We start from the raw sequence: 20044 nt of genomic DNA, 5'->3' as shown, positions 1-20044 counted from the left end.
CATGGGGCGACACAGTTAGGTGACAAATGGTTCCTTGATTGCCTTCCTTTTACTTGCTGTTGTCTGAGAGAGCTATGTGTGCTACTTGCTTTCTTCTTTTTTTTTAGGCTTGGGAAGACACATTAAAAACCCTGAAACCTGGCCAAGTAGCTCCCTGTTGCACAGACCAATAGCGTCACCCACACGGTGTCCCCAGGGTCCTAGACAGGTGATAGCCCCATGTGATCCACAGCAGACACTTGCAACCCTTGGACCCTGATGTCCACAGGCTATGGGATGTTCCTTAAAATCACCTCACACATGAAGCATCAAACCCTCATGCCAACCAACCAGAAGGTTCTGTGACCTCTTTTTTTAAAGACATAGAGACCAGAGAGGGTGAGGCTCCAGGTTAAGGCCATGTAGCTCAACACACTGAGGACAGAGTCCTGATTATGTACACTGCAGCCGAAAAACCTTCCTTCTCTCTTTCCCAAGCAATCTCACCCCAAAGGACACTGCAGAGAAAGGCACGCCAGCAAGGAAGTCTCACGTCTTGCACCCGAGTTTTAGAAACCCAAAGAAAATATAAGAAGCCGTTTGGGCCACTCACCTGTCTTGCAGTAGGCTCAGTTGTGTGTCCACATGTCCCCCTGGCCTCCCTGGCTCTCTCCTCCTCCTGTTCCCCTTTTCTTTTCCCTGTGTTCTAGCCACTGGGTCCCCAGGTTCTCCTGCCGAGGCTGGGCCGGGTCCCCCCACGACTTGGCTTGTGCACAGTGAAGACATCAGCTATCAACACGGCACGCTTGAAGCCAAGGAGTTTAAATCAAGTCTTCCCTCACAACAATGACATTAATTACGCTTTTAACACATTTTACTGGTTTTTTTTTTCTCACTTCGTGCCACATCTGTGCGAACAATATCCAAAAGATTTACGGTTTTCTTCCGTAATTACAGATACACGGACTGCGCACTTATCAAAATAGTTGCTGAGCAATCAGCCCGCGTCTCGCTGCCTGCCAAGGGCTCGTGCTGGCAGCAGCCAGTCATTCAGACGGAAATGTTGAATCAGGACTTGGGTGGGGGTAACTGCGACAAATAATTTGCCTGTCAAGACATAGACCAATGGGGAGTCGGTGCATCCCGGCTGCGTAGGGGTGAGAAGAATGTGCAAGTGTGAGTGTGTGTGCCTGCATGCTCAGAGTCTCCCCAAACCTCCACATCTGACATTTGCTTCTCGTGTCTGTGGATAACATTTAATGAGCACAAAAATACGTCTTCTCGATTCCCTGAAGAAATCATTAAAACATTGTGTTATTCTTAAATGTCTCGAAAATGAATTAGTGCCCCTAAAGGGGCTGTTTGTGTGGCGCATCTCCATCCGTTAAGGCGCCTTGTTTTCTAACTGGGTGACAGCTGGGATATCGCACCCCATCCCTCCCCCTTCTTCACAGGAGGATACCTGGGAAGGCATGGGGTCAGTGCTGGGCTCCCCAGCCTCCCCATGACCTCTGAGGATTTTTTTGGAAGGTTCCACACCAGTCTCAGGGGCTCATGTGGCTCTTGGCTGAGCCCATAACTGAGTTAAAACAGCCTGGGGTTCTGAAAGATGAGAGTCCCATGGTGAATCCGAGAAGTGAAATATGGTTTCCTCTTACATGCATGCACACGTGTGTGGGTATACTTGCATGTCTGCCTGAGTGTGCATGCATATGTGTGCCAGGTGGAGGTCAGAAGTCAGCCTCAGGTGTCCTGCTTTGTTTTTTGAGACAGGCCTCAGTGTCCTGGAGCTCCTCAAGTAGGCTAGAGGCTGCCTGTCCCTGAACCCCCGGAATCAGTCTGGCTCTGGATTGCCAGCATTCACCACCACACCCAGGATGTCACGTGGTGCTAGAGATGAGACCCAGGCAAGCGTTGTGCCAACTGAGCCACCTCCCGAACTCCTTCACTTTGTTGTTGAGACAGTCTCACTGTGTAGCCCAGGCTAGCCTCAGCCTTCTGAGCGCTGGAGTCACAGATGTAAACTACCACGCCCAACTTGAAGCCTCATGTCTGACCTGAGTCAGGATACCCCAAGTGTCAGAATGGCTGGTGCCCCCCACAAGCTTAGCAAGGCAGTCTATTGGGGTGGTGACCTTGTGGCCCTGACATCTGCTGTGTGAGCGGCGATGTGAGCCAACACATGGGAAAGTGACAAGGAATCGTGTACTTTAAGCCAAACATCCCCAAAAGGGTCACCATGCTAAGACCCACAGCCGGACCAAGGCCAGCATCGCAAGCAGAGTACTGCCAGGACTTCGGACACGGAGACTTGCAGCAGCAGAAGACTGCTGTGTTCATCTCAGGTGACACTCGTCTCGCTGGGGGTTTATTGTTTAAGGAAACCCTCCAGTAGCACACAGTTCACCTACAGAGCACCTTTGCCTTGCCTCCCTCAAGTTCTAGAATCTTCTTCACCCGGAAGGAAAGCCCGTACCCCTTCCCTGGCCCCTGCAGTCTCACAGTGAATCTAGATGCCTGTTCTAGATGTTTCCTTAGAGCGTTATCACACACTGCCATAGCAGACACGGGTACAGCCGTCTGGTGGAGCACATTTCTGACAGACACGGGGCAGGGGTTGGCCCTAACCACTGTGAGCAGGTCAGCAGATCCTTCCCTGCTTTGTCCATGTTGTCTGGAAGGGGAATTCCCCTCAGTACTGAGATTCTGAGGTTGGCTGTTGGAAAGGTGGCATTATCCCTCTATCGTCCCCTGCTGGCTGAGTCACCTGCGACCCTGGATGAGAAGACCCAGGCAGGCATCATGTCAAAGCTGCCCTCCAACTTGCAAGGCAGAAATCAGGAAGGAGCCATGAAGACACGTCATACCAGGCTGATTAAGTCTCTCTCTCTCCATCTCTCTGTCTCTCTCTCTCTCACACACACACCACCACCACCACCTTCACCTGCACCACCCCCACCCCCGGCCCCAGCTGCCAGAGGGCCTGACCTCTCCCTGGGTCCAGGCCTGTCCCCAGACCCCAGCGCCAGGAAGCAACTGTGGTATCCGTGTCACCGCTCACGGTGCTCCTCAATGGTAATTATTCAATTACGGAGTCCAAGAGCTTCTTACCTGGCGCTTCAATTAATTGCTTATAAACACTCAGGAGCGCCGCCTCTGCTTCCTGACTCCTCTTACTCAGGGCCACCACCTTTGGGAAGAAGAGAAAGTGTCATGTGTAGCCATGGCCCTGAACCTGCAAGGGGACCAATACCTTCCTGTGAAAGGTGGGGGGGATAAATGGGGGGGTTGGCGGTTACAAGTTGAGGCTCCCATATTCCCAGAGTCTCCCATATTAAGGACTCTGAGCTCACAGCCCAGGTGCGCTTTGCCCAGGCTGTGTGGCTGCCTTTCTCTGAGCCCAGGGGTGGGGGTGGGGGCAAAATCATAACGGAACTCCCTTTCTAACCAGCCCGAAAGATCTAAACATAGGGAAAGGCAACAATAGGTTATTCATACATTGGCTAGTAATCTTTACTCGAGGGCAGTGCTGTCGAGTTCAAACCCAACCCGCTTTGGGAGAAAGGGGGACACGCTCGGCAAACACTGTGCAATTGCGAGTTCTTAGAAGACACTGACAGCTCCAACCAGCATTAGAGAGTAACAGGGTTGATGATACCAAAGTTCCTGGTATACTGATGTTGCTCAATAAATGCTTCCTGACTGGCTGAATACAACAGTCAACCGAGTGGTGAGGAGCTAAGCTCGCCCCATCCTCTGCTTACTCATGTTCTCGTTCTGTCGATGAAACTGTGGAAGATGAGTGTCACCTACAGCATGTGGTTGGGTGACCTTGGGGCCAACAGCTGTGGAACTTCTGGACTCAGGACCCTCTCGTTTCCCCACTTCGGACAGTGAAGTCCGGTGGCCCTGATCCTAGCTCTTGCTGGCCAGTTGCAATGCAGAGTCCTGGGCCTTCCATTCTGAGGTCAGTGCTGGGAGGCACGGACAGCAAGCCCACATCTAGAGGGCCCTGACTGGCTGGGTTACAGTGGGCGGCAGTGGGCCTCATGCTGCAGGTACCACACGTGTCCCTCCCAGTGCCACCTCCCTGTGTGGCGGGTGGGAGTGTGGACTGTCTTCACTTCCCATAACTCTCAGCGAGGGAGTGTGAGGCCTTCCCTTAAACACAGCCCTCAGAGCTCTTTCTGGCTCAAAGTTGGTGCCCAACATAAGCATTTTTCTCAGAGGGAGGCAGAGCAGGGTCTTATGTAGTCCAGGCTGAACCTTGGTCATCCTTCCCAGCCTCCCGAGCACTAAGGCTACAGGAGTGCATGGTTCGCTTAGTTTGTGCAGCGCTTGCGATGAACCCAGACCTTCAAGCATGCTCTTCACCAGCTGAGCCCCACCCCTCCTAGCCCATCAGTGCCTTTTTTTAAAGATTTATTTATTTATTATGTATACAATGTACATATGTTTGCAGGCCAGAAGAGGGCACTAGATCTCATTACAGATGGTTGTGAGCCACCATGTGGTTGCTGGGAATTGAACTCAGGAACTCTGGAAGAACAGCCAATGCTTTTAACCTCTGAGCCATCTCTCCAGCCCCCCCATCAGTGCCTTTTACCAGATAAACAAACTGAGTGTGCAGCACCAACCCTATTCCCCACCCAAATGATGTCAGGGCTCTTTTGCTTCCCAGTGGTGGAGGCCATTTCTGAGACAACCTGTCCAGAGAGGAGGATACCAGAGTTTCAAACCCCAGTTCTAGCATGGGCTAACTGAACATACATTCACTCAAGAACTCATGCCCCCATTTCCTCACTCACAAAGACGGGGAAGCTAATAACACAACTCCCTCAAAGGGTCCTGGCATGCCTGAGGCCTCACAGATACGTTTACCACCAAGTGTGACCAATTTCCGCCCTGACTCTGCCAGTTCTGAGTTCTTGATTGTGTTCGTTTCTCTGGTGTGTCACAAAAACAACCTAAGAGAAAACCTATGCATACCAGTGCACCAAGGGAAAAACAGTCTGAAAAACACATTCAATATAGAGGTTCACACTGCCCAATATGGCTGCCATGCTGCCCAATATGGTTGCCAAAGCCATGTGTGACTCTGGACCCCTTGAACCACGGGAAGTCCAAATCAAAACATAGAGCGCATATGAAATACGTACAGGATTTCAAAGACTCTGCATAAAAAAAGGACAGCATAGCTCACCACCATTTTAAAAATTGAGCTACACTCCGCTGCGATGACGCGAGGTCCCTTTATGCCATTTAACAACGTGGTTCCCAGAAAGGGTCAGACTCTGCCTGTGATCATTAGGTTTCTAGCCGACAGAGATGGTCCACAGAGGCCTTGTGGAATAGGGGGAGTTACGTTAGAGAAGTGGAGAGAAACCCACGGTCAGTGTCAAACGTGGACTTAAAAGGCCAGTAACTACGGGAGCTTCACCGCATTGTTCTCCTGAGAAGAGACTCTGCTCTCTGACCTTCCAGGGTGAGACGGTCTTTGATCCACTCAACCAGCCTTCCAAGAGTCCCTGAGATACGCAGTACGGAGGACTAAGAATAGTCCTAAACCAGTGGGGACGGACCTCCAGGCAATTCCCTAGATGATTTGTTAATTACAACCACTAAGTGTTGGAAGGAAAAGCATGGGCTGGGGTGGGGGACTGGCGGAGGGTGGAAGTGGGGGAAGGCTGACCCAGTTTGGTGGTGGGACTTGGCGAATCCCCGCCTCTCCCTGAGAAGGGAAGGGTGCTGGGGAAGGGACAAGGCAGGAAGTGTGGGAAAACGTCATCACCCAGCACAGGTGGCTTGCCCTCCTCCCAAGACAGACTATTCCAAGCAAAAGGGAGCCACAGCAGGGAGGCGGTGAAATGCCACGCATGTTGGGAGTGTTGGGGAGCAGTGAGTTTGGGAGTGTCCCCAAGAGGACGGCAATGACAGTAAAATGTTGAGGCCAACCACATGCTCTTGCTTGTGAACATCCACCTTCAAAGACATGGCAAGTTACCAAGTTGCCTCCACCATTGTCTGACCATGTAGGCAAGCAAACAGATGCCCTTTGTCCCTGAGAAGGCAAGAGTCCCAGGTTGGGTGGTTGGTTGGTAGGGATGGTGGTGGTCATTTTGACCCCTCTGGATGTTGCTGTGTCCCCAGGGTCCTGCAGCTGCTTGAGGCTAGAAGCTGTAGTGCAGTTGACACAGCTCATGGAAGCAACAGAAGCAACACTTCATCACCCATCCAATATGAAGAATATATACATATTATATATATCCAGACACCCTGGTTCCCAGTTGTCCGAGCTGAACACGGTCCTGGCTGGGGTTTGTAGGAGGGTGAGGATGTTCCCATGAGTTATAAAAGCAGGTGTGGGGGCAAAAGGGCCGGCTGAATCCTTCACAGTTACCCCAGCCTCAGCCACGCTCTCCTTTCCCATCATGGTGCTGGCCAGTTTGTGGTGGTGTCTCTATCTCTGTGACTGTCTTCCTATAATGTCCAATACACTCACCACCGTCCATGTACCACTGACCACTTAGAAGTGGCCCTTTAACCCACAGGCCTTGACCCGGGAGCTTAGCTGGAGAAGGGCTGTGTTCTGCTTGTGGCTATGCCTGGTCACAAGGAAGGGTGGAAGTAAAGTATCTAGACTGGGCTGTGACAGCAGCAATCTGGAGGTCACATGACAACACGGAGACAGTTGTGGCCAGCCACACGCCCTATTAGAAACACCAATAGCACACACTGCACAGCGCTTACAAGGCCTGCTCTGCAGGAACCCGACAGGACCCTGGCAGTGAATCCAGGGGAGGAAGGGCCTGTTGCTATGTGGCTCTTGCCTGTTGGGGGTTCCTGCAGTCTATGCTACCCCATCTGGGTTTTACGTGGGCGCTAGAGATTTGAACTCGGCTGCTCACACTTCCATGCCCAGTGTTCTAACCACTGACCTTTCTGATTTGGGTGTTAATTCCCACCACCCAGGCAGGCAGACAGCACTTGTCTCTGCACTCTTCACTACCCTGCCCACCTTGTGTCACTGTCCCCAGGCCTGTTGCAAGGCCAGAGGGGGACTTCGGCTGGGGTGGGAGGAACCACGGGGAGTTTTATTACCACATCTATTAGGCAGGTTAAAAATAAATCAGAGGTGCCCCCTTCTGGCTTGCAGGCACACATGGAAGGAATGCTGTACACATAATAAATATTAAAATAAATAAATAAAAAAAATAAATCAGAGGGCCATGTTTTCAACTGTAGGCACTAAGAACACTTTCCAGGGAACACAGTGTGGCCCCCAATATGTTTATGCCCGGCTCTGGGGACCCAGCAAGATGCACCCCTACGTGGCTCAGCAGGCCAGGCTATGGCCACTATTAGCGAGAGTATAATTACCAATTACTCTAACCGCGAACTCCTGATTTCCTAACTAAATAGCTCAAGTTGGACTTTTCAACTCCTGCAGGGGGGGGAATGCAGAGTTCCTCAGCCCTTCTTGTTCCTCCCACCTTTTTGCATTCCCCAACCCCCATTCTGGGGTGGAAAAAAATTCCCTGGACTCCAAATAATACTGCATTTAAATTGCCTGTCACTCAAAACAAAGGCGAACCGCTCATTTGCAATGCACCAGCCACCTGAATGCTGCCGGTTTTCCTCCAAGCCTCCACGCATTGGAGCGCAAAGATCAGTTTTCTATTGTTAAAATTGTATAAGCCGGAGCTTTTTTTAGCAGCGAAATACACGATTTCACTCCTCTGCTGAGGGCTGCCGGCATAAAAGGGACAGGAGGCTTCCTTTAGTACCTGACAAATAAATTTTGCTTTGGGGGTAATAAAAAAAAAGAGAGAAAAAAGAGAAAAAAAAGAAAACGAAGGAAAGAAAGAAACCGGCTCTTGGCAGGAAGGAGCCGGGGAATTCCGCAAGGCTGTGTCTAGATAGGAGGGTGGGATGGCCTCCTGCCGTGCTAGGGTGTGACCAAGGTTAGAGCAGAAGTCCTTGTCTAGGATGCTGAGAGGCATCCAAGACCTCTCGCCCTGTTTGGGTGCCCTGGTTGGGTGAACGTGACTCAGTGGCACAGGCCTCCTGGCCCTGCCACCTAACAGCTTAAGTGACCACTTGGCGTGTGACCTTGCACCCCAAGAGGGTGATTTCACAAACAATTGCACCAAGTTCTGGGTTATCTTCTTTCTCAGCCTCGGGCTAGACCTCTGTCCTCGGTGAACATCATTTCTCTGGATAGAATGATAATCATAATACCTTGCAATTTTATAGAGCACAAACAGCCTCCAAAGGCTCCGTGGGGCAGCCATGAGTGAGAGAGAGGTCCAGAGAGGCTGAGACAGTGGCTTCAAGTATCACAGGAGGACTAAGGCAGCGAGTGACTTTGGACACAGAATTAGTTGTGTGACAGGGAACGGGGGCTGGAATTTGTGTGAACCCCCTAGCAACCTAGGTGGGTGATGGTGGCTTCCATGTCAGGTATGCTAGAACCATGGCCAGCTTACCTCTACCAAGTCTGTCCTTCAGCAGAGTGAGACAGGCTTTCCTGCTGTCACGCGCCTGCCATAACCCACAAGAGGGCCACACAGTGCCACGTAACGCAGGGGGGGGGGGGGGAGGAGGGTCATCAGCGTGGCAACTGCCGCGAAAGCTTCCAGTGAGTGGTGGGACATGTGGAAGTTTGGAAGTCCCAGTTCTAATTCTCTTTCAACCTCAAACTGCTCTGATTAAAAAAAAAAAAAAAAGTGTACAACTAAAAGACCACACCTCACCACATCTCAAGATTCTGTCATGCATTAGAAGAATTGCTAAGACCTTGTCACGTGGACCTCCTTAACCTGGACCAGAGTCCCCATGTTAACAACAGTGAGAACTAGGATTCAGAGAGCCGGGAAGCAAGCAGCGACAAGCCACCCAACAAGGGGCAGAGGTGGCCCCACAGCCCAAGCCCTTGCTGTGAGCAGTGGCATTGCTATCCTTATCCCCCCAAGGCCAGGCCCTAGCGTGGACAAGCGTGTGCCCCGCTCAAATGCGACCATGCGGCACGTGACAGCTGAGAAGGCCATGAAGGGTAGGCTGGAGCCGCCCTGCAATCCTATTTTTTTGGACACTCCAGTGTTTAAAAAATATTGGAGCTGTCAGAAGCCATCAAGCCAGACACTCCTGATTTGCACATTTGACTGCGGTATGTAAATGGCACCCCAGAAAGGACCGCAGTATGCAAATATGTGCGTAGAGAGGGAGCCAGGCTTGGAAACCACAAGAGTGCCAAATTGCCAGCTTCTCCAGGGAGCTGGAGGATCTGGCCACCCGGGGCCCACGCTTCCATCGACAGCGGCCACCTGGAACCATCTGGGCCGTCTGTTCAGACGGCCGGAGCTGAAGTGCCTCTGACCCAGGCCCGGCGCACCTGCCAGATTCACTTTGACCTCTGGTAGGTAGCCCTGCACACGGTCCCTGCCTTGTTTTGCTGGTTGCCTCACACACCCAAGCTACTTCCCTGAGGCAGGGGCAGCAAGCCTTCTAATCCTGCAGGCCCCACCCAGAAAGCCAGGCCCTGCCCACCCGTCCCTCTGGGCCCCCAGATGACTCTGGAAGCCAAGTCCTGATGAGGTGGAAGGGTGACTGGCTCTGAGGCCAGGAGCAAGCACAGGGCATGCATGCAGCTGGTGCTTAATACAAGTGTGATGATTCAAGGAAAGGCTGGGAAGAAAGTGGGCTTTGGAGTCAGGTCTGAGCTACTGAGACCTAAACCCCAACTGAAAGACTTTAAGACAATCCTGAAGCCATTTCTGACTAATCTGAGTCCTCTCAGCCTCCGTGCCATAGTGCTTCCCCTCCTCCCCTGGGAACCAAGAACCTAACAGCTACACTCGCACGTACTCAGTTCCTGAACAATTACCATATACGTATGTTTTGGTTCGGTCCCCTGGGAAACGGGGTCAAAATGACCTCTTACCTCATCTGATCTGGCAACAGCTCTCCAGTCAATTATTGGTAATAGCCCTTTCGAATAAGTCAATCAGAATAGTCAAAGAACAACCCCCCTTGCTTCTGTGGCCCCTTTAAAAGTAGACTGTACCCGCTATTCGAGGTTTCTCGGCTTCCCGAATGCTGAGGGGCCCTGTCATGACAGAATTAATAAAATCCTCATGCTTTTTCATCAGCTGTGGTGTATGAGGTGGTCTCTGGGGGTGACTCCTCCTCGGTGTTTGGACGCTAGAGTCCAACACAACCTCCAGCAGTGTGGTTTCCTGGTACCTCAGTTTCCCCACTTGTAGAGCGGTGACGCCAAGGCTCGGCAGGTGTCCCCACAGACTAACAGTTAAAGGACAGGTTTTATCTGCTGTTTCTTGTTGTCTGGCAGTGCTAAGAATGCAACCCAGGGCTTCTGGGCATGCTAGACAAGTGCTCACCCTGGAGCCCCGCCACGGGCCCGCCACTCTTACCTATAAGGTAATGTGGGCCAAGGCATGGCCAAAGGGCCACAAGGGTGAGTTAGAGCCAAAGGGCACCTGAGAGGTAGAAGTCGCCAGAACCTAGAGACAAGGTGAGGGCACAGAGCCAGAAATGCTGGGTCACAGGTGCCCTCTGGCCTTGGGCTGTTCCTCGTGGGTTCCCTATCACACCTGCTGGCCCACACTAACTGAGTGAACCCAAGCTCTCTCAGCTACATGCGCCATGGCCTTGCCCTGGAAAGCTGGCGTGGGGAGGGGGTAAGGGGGGTCCCCAGTAGCAGTGCTTTCTCCTCTCAATTCCATTCTGGCACGTTCTCCAAAATGCCAGCCCAGAAAAGAGAAGCTAAAGGAACATGTGTGCCCTTTAAGGAACAGCGGCCACGCAAATGCCATCAAAGTGCTGTCCTTCCCAGGCTTTTAAATATAGTCGTGTCCTTTGGAAGGTCTCTGAGGAGTGGCTGGAGGAAGCCCTGAGGGGACCTCAGCCCGATGGGGGCACAGCAGAGGTGCCCAGCTCTAGCCAGAATAAACATTTTCAGCGCTTTAACCGTATACATTGGTCTCTATGGCGGCCGCTGAGCTCCGCCCTGTTCCTACAAAAACGGTGGGCATATGTAAAGGAGGCTGTATTCTATTAAATCTTTCTCTACGAGGGCAGGCAGTGAGCTCAGAATTTAGCCCACCGTCTGTGATTTGCTTACACACAGCTGCCCCACAGAGAAGGTTCTCCATTGTTTATTGGCTGTCGTGACACTGTGATCCCCGGACTCAGGAAGTGGAGACAGGAGGATTAGGAGTTTAAGACTAACCTGGGCTACATCAGACCCTGCCAAATCAAAGGAATAAAGGAATAGCTCAATATCTGGTTCGAATTGATGGGGTGAGGAACAGACAGAGGGTGGCCCAGCATCAGGGTGAGCAGGGCCTCTACAGACAGCAGGCAACACGGCACAGCCAGAGGGAATGTTTCGCTCAGTGCCCAGGACGGCATCTGGCATGTCGGAGAAGCCCAATAAATATTTGCCGAAATGAAGTTTGTGTCCAGCCAGAGACGGAAGCCCGTGAGGGAAAACAGTCCCTCCTGTTGCCCCAATCGCAGGGTTTCTTTGTAGCTAACAGGGTGACTTCAGACCTGAAAGTCCCTTCCTCCCACTGTGAGGAGTCTGCTGCCGAGACCAATTACCACAAGGTGCAGAGGAAGGCCGAGGTGCCAACGCACCAGGAACGCGGCAGAGATGATGAGGAACTGGCTGGGTTGGAGAAGCTGAGACAGGAGAAACGTGGAGAGGCCTCATCCAGTATCCCGAGCCGTCTTGTTTGGAAATGAACTTGGTCAGTGGGCCAGAGCTCTTTGGTATGTGGGCCTTTCAAAGAGGCCGTGTGTGTATGTGCATGTATGTGAACCCAGCACTTGCAGAGGCCAGAAGGAGGTGTCAGATCCTCTGGAGCTGGAGTTACAGGCAGTTGTGAGCTGCCATGTGGGTGCTGGGAACTGAGCCCACGTCCTCGGCAAAAGCAGCATAGGCTTGTCACAGTTGAGCCATCTCTCCAGGCCCTGGCTGGCCTTGTAATCACAGCAAACCTTCTCCTGCACTGGGACTACAGGCCTGAGCCACTCTTGACAGCCACCAGGGTGGCTGTCTCCAACCACTGTCTCTGTCCAAGTGTCTCTGTGGTGGTCAGGTGACAGCTCTCAGGTCTCTGAGACAGAATGTGCCTGTCACTCTTTGCAGACAATGTCTCCTTCCTTTCTTTCCTGCAGGGAGGGACCCCCCTAATGGCTTTGGGACGTGGCTGGAAGGAGGCGGAGGAGCAGTGTGGCAAGGATGGACTTCATCAGAGACAATCATCCAATTGTTCAGGAGCTTCTATGCCAGGCAGACATAATCGATATGAGGCCGGGAGCCAGCTCTGCAGGCTTCCTCTTTATTTCCCTGAGGTAACGGGGGCCGCCATGTTTACGCTGAGGTTGACTTCTGTTCTGGAGCCGATTGGATAAAGCTGATGGGCTGCACAGGCCTCAAGCTGAGCCAGGGATGTCTGTTACGTTGGGAGGCTGAGCTCAGACTTGGATGATTGATGCTTCTTGGTTGATGTGAACCTGGTCCATCCAGAAGTGTCTGGAGGCTGAGGAAGCTGGCCTGGACAGAGGCATCAGGAGGCCTTTGCCTTGTGCATGCTTTGTCCTGCCCTCTGCGAGCTCACCTCTGCTTTCTCACCCCTCAGGATCCTGGGTTCAAATCCCAGCGACACCATCAGCTGTGGGGCCAACTGAAGCCATCCCAGCCAACCTTCACCTGTAAAACAGGCAGCACAGACCCAATATCCAAAACACCAAACACCAATAGGTGCGTTTAACCATGGTGGATGCTCTGTTAAGCGTGATAGCTGCCACTGGATGGGTCTCAGGGCACATGCTCACCCTCAGGGATCTCTGTTTCCTGTGTTAAGATTGGACTCTGGCTGTGTCTGCCACGGACACCTCCCACCCCAGGCCTCAGGACCTATCCACCGAGGGCAGGGCTGGAACCTGGGTGGAAGCAGAGCACCAGCAGAGAGGCCACCCCAGGTGGGCCAAGGGCAGTGATGGAGATGGTGACAATGTCTCCCCACAGATGACAAGGTGGGAAGGCGGAGGCGGGAAAAGATATTTCCAAGACAAATGGCCATTTTCACTTTGTTTCCATGCTGTCCCTGGGACCAGCCGGTGAGCTCTCCTGGGGCTGGGATGAGGAAGGGGCTGGCTTGCTACCGCCTATCACTGGCACCATTAATTTCTTTTTGTTTCCTGCTGAGTTGCTGGCTCAAGGTGAGCGGGCCGCATTGCACTGCAGCTCCAAGGATTGATAGACTGCATCTCTTTGCCGGTCCGTTTCATGCTTGGTGACTCCACAGCAAAGCAATTATCACCGTGGAATGCATAATGGTCTAATTAATAACTAATGTCAGCTCGGTCTCTGAGCCATGACTATACCTTAGCACGTCAACCCCCCCTTAAACATTTGGAGAGAAAAATATTATTATAATTGACTGGTTAGACTGTTAAAGTGTCCCTGCCCTGTGGACAGGGTGTGCAGTGGGAAGCATACAAGGCACGGAAGAAGAAAAGGACTGTGCCACCAGCTGTCTGTGTGACCCTGCTCAGTGCCTGGGCATCCCTGCCTGAAAAAGGAGCCGTTTTCCATGTGTGCATGTATGCATGCACACTATGTGTGTATGTTGCGCACACACATGTAACTTAGAGCTGTGTTTCTCCTACTCTGTAATTTATCCTTAGGATCTGGCACATGGTGAGTGCTCAATAAATCATGGTTAAATGGCATAGCAGCCCATCAGAAGCAGCTGTGTGGCTCTGGGCAGGTCACTAACCCTTTGTGTATTAATAGAATGTTGACAATGACAGTCCCCAGCTTAGGTGGGTCACGAGAAATAACTCGGAACCACAGACCTTTCAGAATGCTGCCTGGAACAGAAACACCAAGAACCGCATCTGCCAATCCAATCGCATGCTAATCAATACGCACTCCTGCGGAGTGGGGACTATGAGGGCCTGGGGAGCACAGGAGTCTACAGTGTGTGTGTCTTCGGCATCTGGGTAACTAGGCAAACAGGCACAGGGAAGAACTGTGCCACGCTCTGTGAAAGGGACAAGGAGTCTTAGAGGTTTCCCTGTAGGAGTGACATGTGACCAGAGCTCGGGAGGAGTTGCAGGTGTCAGGGGAGCCTAGCGGTGCATGAACTGTCTCTGAGGGAGAACTGTCATGGAGGGGGGTGCTGTGGGCGATTAGTGGGGACATCCTAGTCAGGCTGCTAAACACCCTCCCACCTGACCCAGAACCTCACAGTGCCCAGGCTGAACGTCTTGCCTGTGGGGGTAATGCAGGTGGAGCAGGTGCAAAGGCCCCGAGGCAGAGAATGGGTGATCAAGAAGTATTTAAAAAGGGAAGGGGAGGGTGCAAAGAGGGTGGGTGGGGCAGATGAAGAGTCCCAGATGTGTGCCAAGAGGACTGAATTCCTTCTGAGGAGTTGCTGACTTGTCAGAGGGTTGTAATGGGGTGTGAGGTGGGTTCTGTCAGCCCTGAAGAGAAGCAGAGGGGCTGATCATGTGGTTTTTCAGGAGCTGGTGAAAAAAAAGAACCATGTGCTCAGGGCAGAGGGTCACAGAATCTCATGCCGAGGCCATTTGGGTGGACGTTTGCAGGACACATGGACATTTACATATGGAGTTGGGGAAGAAAAAGTATTTTGGGGGCAAAGGAACAGAATATGTAAAGGCTCAGAAGTCCAGCACTACCACCCTTCTCTGTCCCAAGTGGTTCTGGATGCTGGGGAAGTCTTTTAGACAACTCAAAAAATATTTTATTATTATTATATTATTATCATTATCATTACCATTATTAGACAGGGGCTCATATAGCCCAGGCTAGCTTTGAGCTTATTGTGTAGCCAAGGCTGACCTTGAACTGATTAATGAGCTTTGGACTCAGGAGAGGGGCAGGGAGAGTCTTTCCTCCCTTTGACTCCTGATGCTGCAGTAGCTGCTGAAGTAGCCCAGACTGGCCTTGAATTCCTGATCCTCCTTCCTCAGCATCCTGAGCACTGGGATGACACCTGTGTCCCTATGCCTTCTGGACCAAAGCCCACAGCAGTCCAGAGACCTCTCTGAGCTCACAGAACAGACAGAGGTCCACACAGAGCCATCTGCACAGGCAGACCTGGGTAAACTGAGGTGCAGGGTGCTCAGCCCACGTCATGGATCCGCCTACCCCTGGCTCCCCAGTGCTGGGATTAGAGGCATGTGCTACCACCACCTGGCTCAGGACCCAGTTTTAAAGCCCTAGGAAGACTGCCCTGGGTAGAGAAAGTGGGAAGCTGGCACACGAGGTTGGGCAATTCAGCCCCGAACTCTCCTATAGTTCACCAAGTGTGGTCTTGTCAGCCTCCCACCCCCACTGGCAGGAATAAAAAAGGTGGGGAAGCCACTTCCCAGAATGGGAGACTGAAGCCAGAGGTGAGTTGATGGGATCCGGGACCTTTCTTCTGGCTGTGTGACCTTGGGTAGGTTCCTCAGCTTCTCGGGACCCTATTCCTGCTGCTTAGGGCTGTAGGAATGTTGGGTTATGATATATCTGGGGAGACTGTCTGGTGTTCCCCTTACTGAGGAACCCCAATGCAAGAAGGACCCGACTCCTGTGCCTGCACTTAAGGGCCAGGTGCAGGCCCCATTCTGACTATAACCCCAGGGGTCATTAGATCCAGGCCTCTGTGTTAGCAATGGGGCCTTTGGGGTGTGATGTACTTGGCCCTGGCTGCAGCGTATCACCCATCCGTTCCAGAGCCATGTTCCCTTTCACTGTAGTCAAGGCCACTGCAATCTTAGACCTTCTCACCCTAGCCTTCCTTTGCTTTTAGGGGTGCTTGGGATGAAGCCCCCTCGGTCCCTGTGCCTCCCCTAATCCTCAGCTTGAACTACTGCAAATCCCAAGTCCCACTCTATAAGAGAGGACACGCAGCTAAACATCAGAAACAGACGGGTTGGGGGCTAGGCCTGGCGGTTGGGCTCCGGGGTACACCGGGAACATGGGGCCAAAAGGCCAATCACGTGTGCAATGTGTACACGCGTGTCCTGCACTCGTGAGCTGAGCTCCCATTACGTTCCGAACAGAAGACCTAGGGTGCTGGTGCTGCACAGCTCAGAGGCAGGACCTTGAGATGTGATTGGATGAGGAGGGCTGGGATCTAGTCTGTGGATTCACCCATTGGCTGGCTCTCAGCTATCTGGTCTCTGAAAGGTGTAGCTTATTCCTGCTACTTTCTGTCTGTCTTTCTGCTTCCTGGCTGCCATGAGGTGAGCAGTTGTTCCACCATCCTCTTCCGGCACAATGTTGGCTCAGTTCAGAAAGGCAGGGCCACAGGGCCACAGACAGAGGCCTCTGAAACCCTGAGCCCCAGTAATCTTCCTCCATGGCTTTACTCAGGTTATCAGTCACAGCGATGGGAAGTTTGACCCAGGGAGACTGCATCATGGTATCCCTAGGGTCCCCAGTGTGGTCCCCAGGGGCCTGCTCAGTCTTTCATTATCCACTTAGGCTACACAAACCTCAGTGAGCACCGCTGGACAACACTGGCCAATGTCCACCTCTCTCCCACAAGGCCATAGTGCCGCAGGGACAGGAAACGTAATTTCAGGGACCAAGGGGATGGCTCAGCCAGTAAAGTACTTCCTTGTCAGCAGGAGGACCCCAGTTTGATGTCCAGAACCCACCTCTAAAAAGTAAAAATAGAAAAAAGAGCCAGGAAAACAGTTGTAATCCCCGTGCTGGGGAGGCTGGGCCCTGTAAAGCTCGCTGTGTACCTGCTGGCCAGCCTGGGCTAAGGGGCAAGCCCAGCTAGCCAATCCCAGTGAGATTCTCCACATGCACGCTCACACATACACACAGTAGCTGGACACTCACCCTGGTATACAGCAGGTGCCAAGTCAATGTTTGCTGAGTGAGGTCTGTGTGGAGCTAGTGAAAAGCAGGGGCCTCCTCACAAGAGAAAGGGTGTTGAGAGCCACTGTGGGCAACAGGGAGAAGTCGGGGGAGCCTGCAGTGAGGCTCTGGCAAAGTCAGGGAAGGTGTGTAGAATTCAGCGGGGAGCAGGCTGAATAACCAGGTCCCAAGCATCATTATTTTGGTGACTCTTCCTCGTCTCCCCGGGGCTACAGGTGCTGTGCATGCCCCATTCTACAGCCAGGCAAACTGAGGCTCAACAGGAACCTGGTCACAAGCAGGGCCACCACATGAACTCAGGTCTGTATGACCCTGGGTTTATGCCCTCTCTGCTCCATTCTGGGCACCAGGCGTGGAAGGGACCTGAACTCTCGTGTACTTCCAGCACCTCGCTCCACGTCTGGCATACAGTAGGCGCTCAATAAGCACCGACTGAGCTGCAGAATGTGTGCCCGTGTGTTGGGCCACACAACCCCTGCTGAAGTGAGTGATCTGTGTTTCCAGTAGTTCCCCCCACCCACCTCTGTCTGACTGAGGCGGCAGCTCAATGGATGTACACCCGGTGGCCTCATCTGCCCGGCGCCAGGCCCACCCGGTCCCAGAGCTCAGTCTATTAAAAGGCTTGTAAATTTTCATACACGAGCGTCTGGGCAGCAGGGTAGACTAATTGCTGTTAAATGTGCGGGAATGTTCCTGCCACGCGGCCAGAGTCATTGCTCTTCGTGGCTGGGCGCAGCCGGTTCCTTTGCCGGGTGGAAAGCTTACAGCGTGCACACAAGGCCAAAAAGCAATTCGTGTCAAAAAAGGATCAATAATATAAAAATAAAGCACAAGAATTCGAGTTAAAGGGAATGCCATGTAAATATGTGGTTCACGTCCATGATTCCAAGATTTAAAAAAAAAATCAATCAATATCCTTCCTTAGATGATGTTATTTCTAATGAGAAGGACCCGTAATGGCTGCAAGTATCTGCTTAACTGGGGGGCAGGAGCATTAATAATTTACCGGATAAGGCAAAGAGAGCGAATCAAAGAGGATGACTGAGGGTTCTTAATTTGGTTGTAACTCGGCATCACAGCCCGAGGATGCTTTGGTGGGCTGACAGCAAATCCAGATGGACGTGTGGGTTAGTGGGAGCCTCGCCTCCAGCCGGCAAGACCGCCAAGGAGACATGATGGTCCTCAAGACGACACCACCAGAGAGGGTGGACAGGGAGCGGGGAGGGCGTGGGCGTTAGCACCTGCCTCGTGCTGCAGGTGACACTCCTGTCTGTTGAGAATTTAGTATCACTTAACTCAGTCCCAATTTAAACTCTCACTTCCGTGTACATTATGGGCTCACCAGCTAGGCCTTCGCAGCAACTCTTGGTCCCCCTGGATGTCGAGGAACCCAGGTAGCTCTCCAAACTGAGGCTTGTAGTTCCCATCCTCAAGGCTATGGGTGGAGGGCTGTGAGGACCTGGGCAAGCGCTTTGCCCTCTCTGAGCCAGCTGAGACCTACAGAAGGGTACATACAATCTGGGCTGTGCCTTGCTCGCAGCGCTGAGCCATTGAGGCCTTACTGGTTGCTGTCCCCGCCTGAGTCAGGTCTTATAGGCCGTGGCTGAGCCTCAGTTAGCTCACCAGAGGAACTGGGTGAGTTGCTCCCACACAGGACTTGTGGGAGGCACAAGGGCATGGCCAGCCTCTCTTCTGTCATATATTCTCCCTGGATCAGTATCAGTGCATTGAGCTCCCCATGAGCCTCAGGGGCAGTCATGATTCGGATCTTCATTTCAAAGCAGAGACCAGAGGGTAAGTCTCTAGCACCCACAAGGTAGAAGGGGAGAAATGACGCCTGCAAATCCTCCCTTGGTTAGCACCCATGTGCTGCAATGCATAGGCACACACACACACACACACACACACACACACACACACGTGCATGCGCAGACACACACACACCAAATAAATATAGATAAATCAAAATCTTTTGAAGGGGGAAGGGCAGGGACCCAGAGAAGTTAAGTGACTCTTGCTCAAGGTCACACAGTCAAGAAAAAAGTGGGGTTGTTCCTTTTATCTTCAGAATTAGCCACACTCCTAAACAACCCCTTAGCAAAATCGCTTATGGTTTGGCAGCGTGACTGGGCTCTTCGTGACGCCTTAGGTCACAGGTGGTGGTGCTGAGCCTGCAGTCAACAGAGCTCAGCCACCAGCTCTTGGCCTTTCTTCTTTAGGTAGCACTTTTTGACCTGGCTTCTCCCAACAGGGAGTGTGCTGCTGGCAGGACATGTCAGGAGGTAGAACCACCAGGCAGGCTAAGAGCCACCTTGGTCCCTTGTGAAAGCAGGCCCAGGCCCAAAGAGATACAGATGTCAGGTTTGATGGGGGCACTCCAGGGCATATGTATATAGATAAGGGACAGGATGCATGGCTGTGGCAGTACAAGTTCAGGGAGAGCACATCAGGCCCCCTTTGGCTCTGGACAACTTCTCCCGGGTTGAACAAGGTGGCAGGACTTCCCCAGGGGTAGGGACAGCTCTGAGCCGTCTCCAGCCTCATGGGAGCATAACACAAACATTGAACCATCCAAAGACATTTGTAGAGGGCTATGTGAGAAGGTGGTTTGTCTTCCCTGGGAAGTCCTTGAGTGTATTGCAAAAATGCCTGCTGCTCCCATGCCAAGAGGGGCAGAGGCCATGACTGGATGTAGCCCTCCCAAGGGTGACATCAGATGCTTTCAATACGCTACAGGTGAGAGCACGTGTGTGTGTGTGTGTGTGTGTGTGTGTGTATGTGTGTAAGTACATGTATCTGTGTGTGCATGTGGAACAGGGAACAACTAGCAATGCCATTCCTCAGCTGCTGCACATCTTTTGACAGGGTCTCTCACTAGCCTAGAACTCACCAAGCAGGCCAGGCTGGCCAATGAGCCCCAGAGCCTTGGCTCCACCTCCTCAGCACTGAGGAGTCACCAGAACTGTCTCCTGGTACCAGCGGTGGTCACATGCGCTCCTCAGTTCCAGGGAGAAGGAGGGCACTGTTGGCTGCAGGCTCAGGTACACGATGCCTGCCATGTTGCACACTAGTGACATGTCTGCCACCTGGCACTCAGTAACTCACTGACCCAGACACAGGAAATCACTC

The 20044-nt window shown here is 52.4% G+C and overlaps 1 protein-coding gene across 4 annotated transcripts in view; it reads right to left on the bottom strand.

The window, feature by feature from the left end:
- The window catches only part of Cux2 (cut like homeobox 2), a 176691-nt gene that overhangs the window by 36619 nt on the left and 120028 nt on the right, over window positions 1–20044 (bottom strand). For all 4 annotated transcript variants that reach the window (XM_041648037.1, XM_041648034.1, XM_041648033.1 and 1 more), the window contains exon 4: window positions 3091–3169. In XM_041648037.1, coding sequence (XP_041503971.1) covers window positions 3091–3169 — 79 coding nt within the window. The remainder of the gene's footprint in view (window positions 1–3090; window positions 3170–20044) is intronic.

This window comes from Microtus oregoni, unplaced genomic scaffold (genome assembly GCF_018167655.1).
Source record: "Microtus oregoni isolate MIOR12 unplaced genomic scaffold, Mior012 000003F_ref0000135, whole genome shotgun sequence".
NCBI lineage: Eukaryota > Metazoa > Chordata > Mammalia > Rodentia > Cricetidae > Microtus > Microtus oregoni.
The sequence above is the reverse complement of the archived record's forward strand: the minus strand, read 5'-3'. Positions and strand labels throughout refer to the sequence as shown.